General features: G+C 67.7%; 1 protein-coding gene across 1 annotated transcript; it reads left to right on the forward strand.

Annotated features, from left to right (window-relative positions):
- Positions 1-34: 34 nt before the first annotated feature.
- On the forward strand, positions 35-1,134 carry LOC104910494 (bromodomain adjacent to zinc finger domain protein 2A-like). Its single transcript, XM_019614413.2, has 5 exons — positions 35-332; positions 414-474; positions 546-654; positions 732-833; positions 955-1,134. The coding sequence occupies exons 1-5, from the start codon at positions 50-52 to the stop codon at positions 1,120-1,122; spliced, it is 723 nt and encodes a 240-aa protein (XP_019469958.1). The 5' UTR covers positions 35-49; the 3' UTR covers positions 1,123-1,134.
- Positions 1,135-1,140: the final 6 nt, after the last annotated feature.

Raw genomic sequence — 1,140 nt, forward strand, 5'->3', positions numbered from 1 at the left:
CACCTTTGTGGTGCTGAGCCCCAGCTCGGTGCTGGGGGGGCGGCCTCCCATGGGAGGAACAGGAAGGGATGGCCGTCGTGTTGATGGTGCTGACTTTGGCCCTGCAGGCAGCAGCCCGGAGCTGAGCGGCGGACACGCAGGGCCGGAGCAGTCGGGGTCTCTGGAGCTCAGCGCTGCGCTGGAGCCTGAATCCCCGTGTCCTTCTGCTGAGGAAGAGGAGGAGGAAGAGGAGGATGAGGAGGAGGAGGTGGCTGACAGCTGCACGGAGGCTTCAGCTGCTCCAGAAGGAGAGAGCAAGGAGGAGGCCGCCCCGCTGAGTACATCGGTGGGAGGTGAGGATGGATGGAACCTCCCACCCCCCCCTCGGCCGGTGCCCCCCACACCCCTGAGCTGCCTCCCCCTCTGCCCCACAGGCGATGTCCCACGCAGGCGCATTGCCACCCCCGAGGAGGTGCGCTTCCCCCTGCAGCATGGGTACGTGCTGTCCCCATATCCACGTCCCACGTGGCTGTGCGGGACCCGGGCTGAGCCCCCTCTGTGTGCAGGTGGAGGAGAGAGGTGCGCATCAAAAGGGGGAACCACCGCTGGCAGGGAGAGACGTGGTACTACGGGCCGTGTGGGAAGAGGATGAAGCAGTTCCCGGAGGTGATCAAGGTACGGTGGGGGGGCTGGGCTCCGAGCGGCCCCCCAACTCCGCCAGGGTTCCTCATCCTCCTCCTGCTGCCCCCCAGTACCTGAACAGGAACGTGGTGCAGGATGTCCGCCGTGAGCACTTCAGCTTCAGCCCCCGAATGCCGGTGGGGGATTTCTATGAGGAGCGAGACACGCCAGAGGTGCGCAGTCACAGCGCTCTGCGGGGCACTGCGTAACGGGGTGCTCCGCTCTGCGTGACGCTGCTGCAGCCGCGGGGCTGTGGGCCGCTCCCCTCGGGGCTGACGGGGTTTCCTCCCGCAGGGCCTGCAGTGGGTGAAGCTGAGCCCCGAGGAGATCCCGTCCCGTATCCAAGCCATCACCGGGAAGCGCGGCCGACCCCGCAACGCCGAGAAGGCGAAGCCCAAAGAGCTGCCTGCCATGAAGCGCGGCCGCGGGCGGCCCCCAAGGTCCGGATGGTGGATCTGCTGAGCAAGACGGACGCGCGGC

This window comes from Meleagris gallopavo, chromosome 3 (genome assembly GCF_000146605.3).
Source record: "Meleagris gallopavo isolate NT-WF06-2002-E0010 breed Aviagen turkey brand Nicholas breeding stock chromosome 3, Turkey_5.1, whole genome shotgun sequence".
Lineage (NCBI taxonomy): Eukaryota > Metazoa > Chordata > Aves > Galliformes > Phasianidae > Meleagris > Meleagris gallopavo.

What these genes read in the sequence shown, in the direction of transcription:
- LOC104910494 (XM_019614413.2), top strand. Translation starts at nt 50, where the DNA reads ATGGGAGGAACAGGAAGGGATGGCCGTCGTGTTGATGGTGCTGACTTT. An exon ending in GCTGAGTACATCGGTGGGAG is followed by an intron (nt 333 to 413) that starts GTGAGGATGGAT and finishes TCTGCCCCACAG; the next exon opens with GCGATGTCCCACGCAGGCGC. An exon ending in AGGAGCGAGACACGCCAGAG is followed by an intron (nt 834 to 954) that starts GTGCGCAGTCAC and finishes TTCCTCCCGCAG; the next exon opens with GGCCTGCAGTGGGTGAAGCT.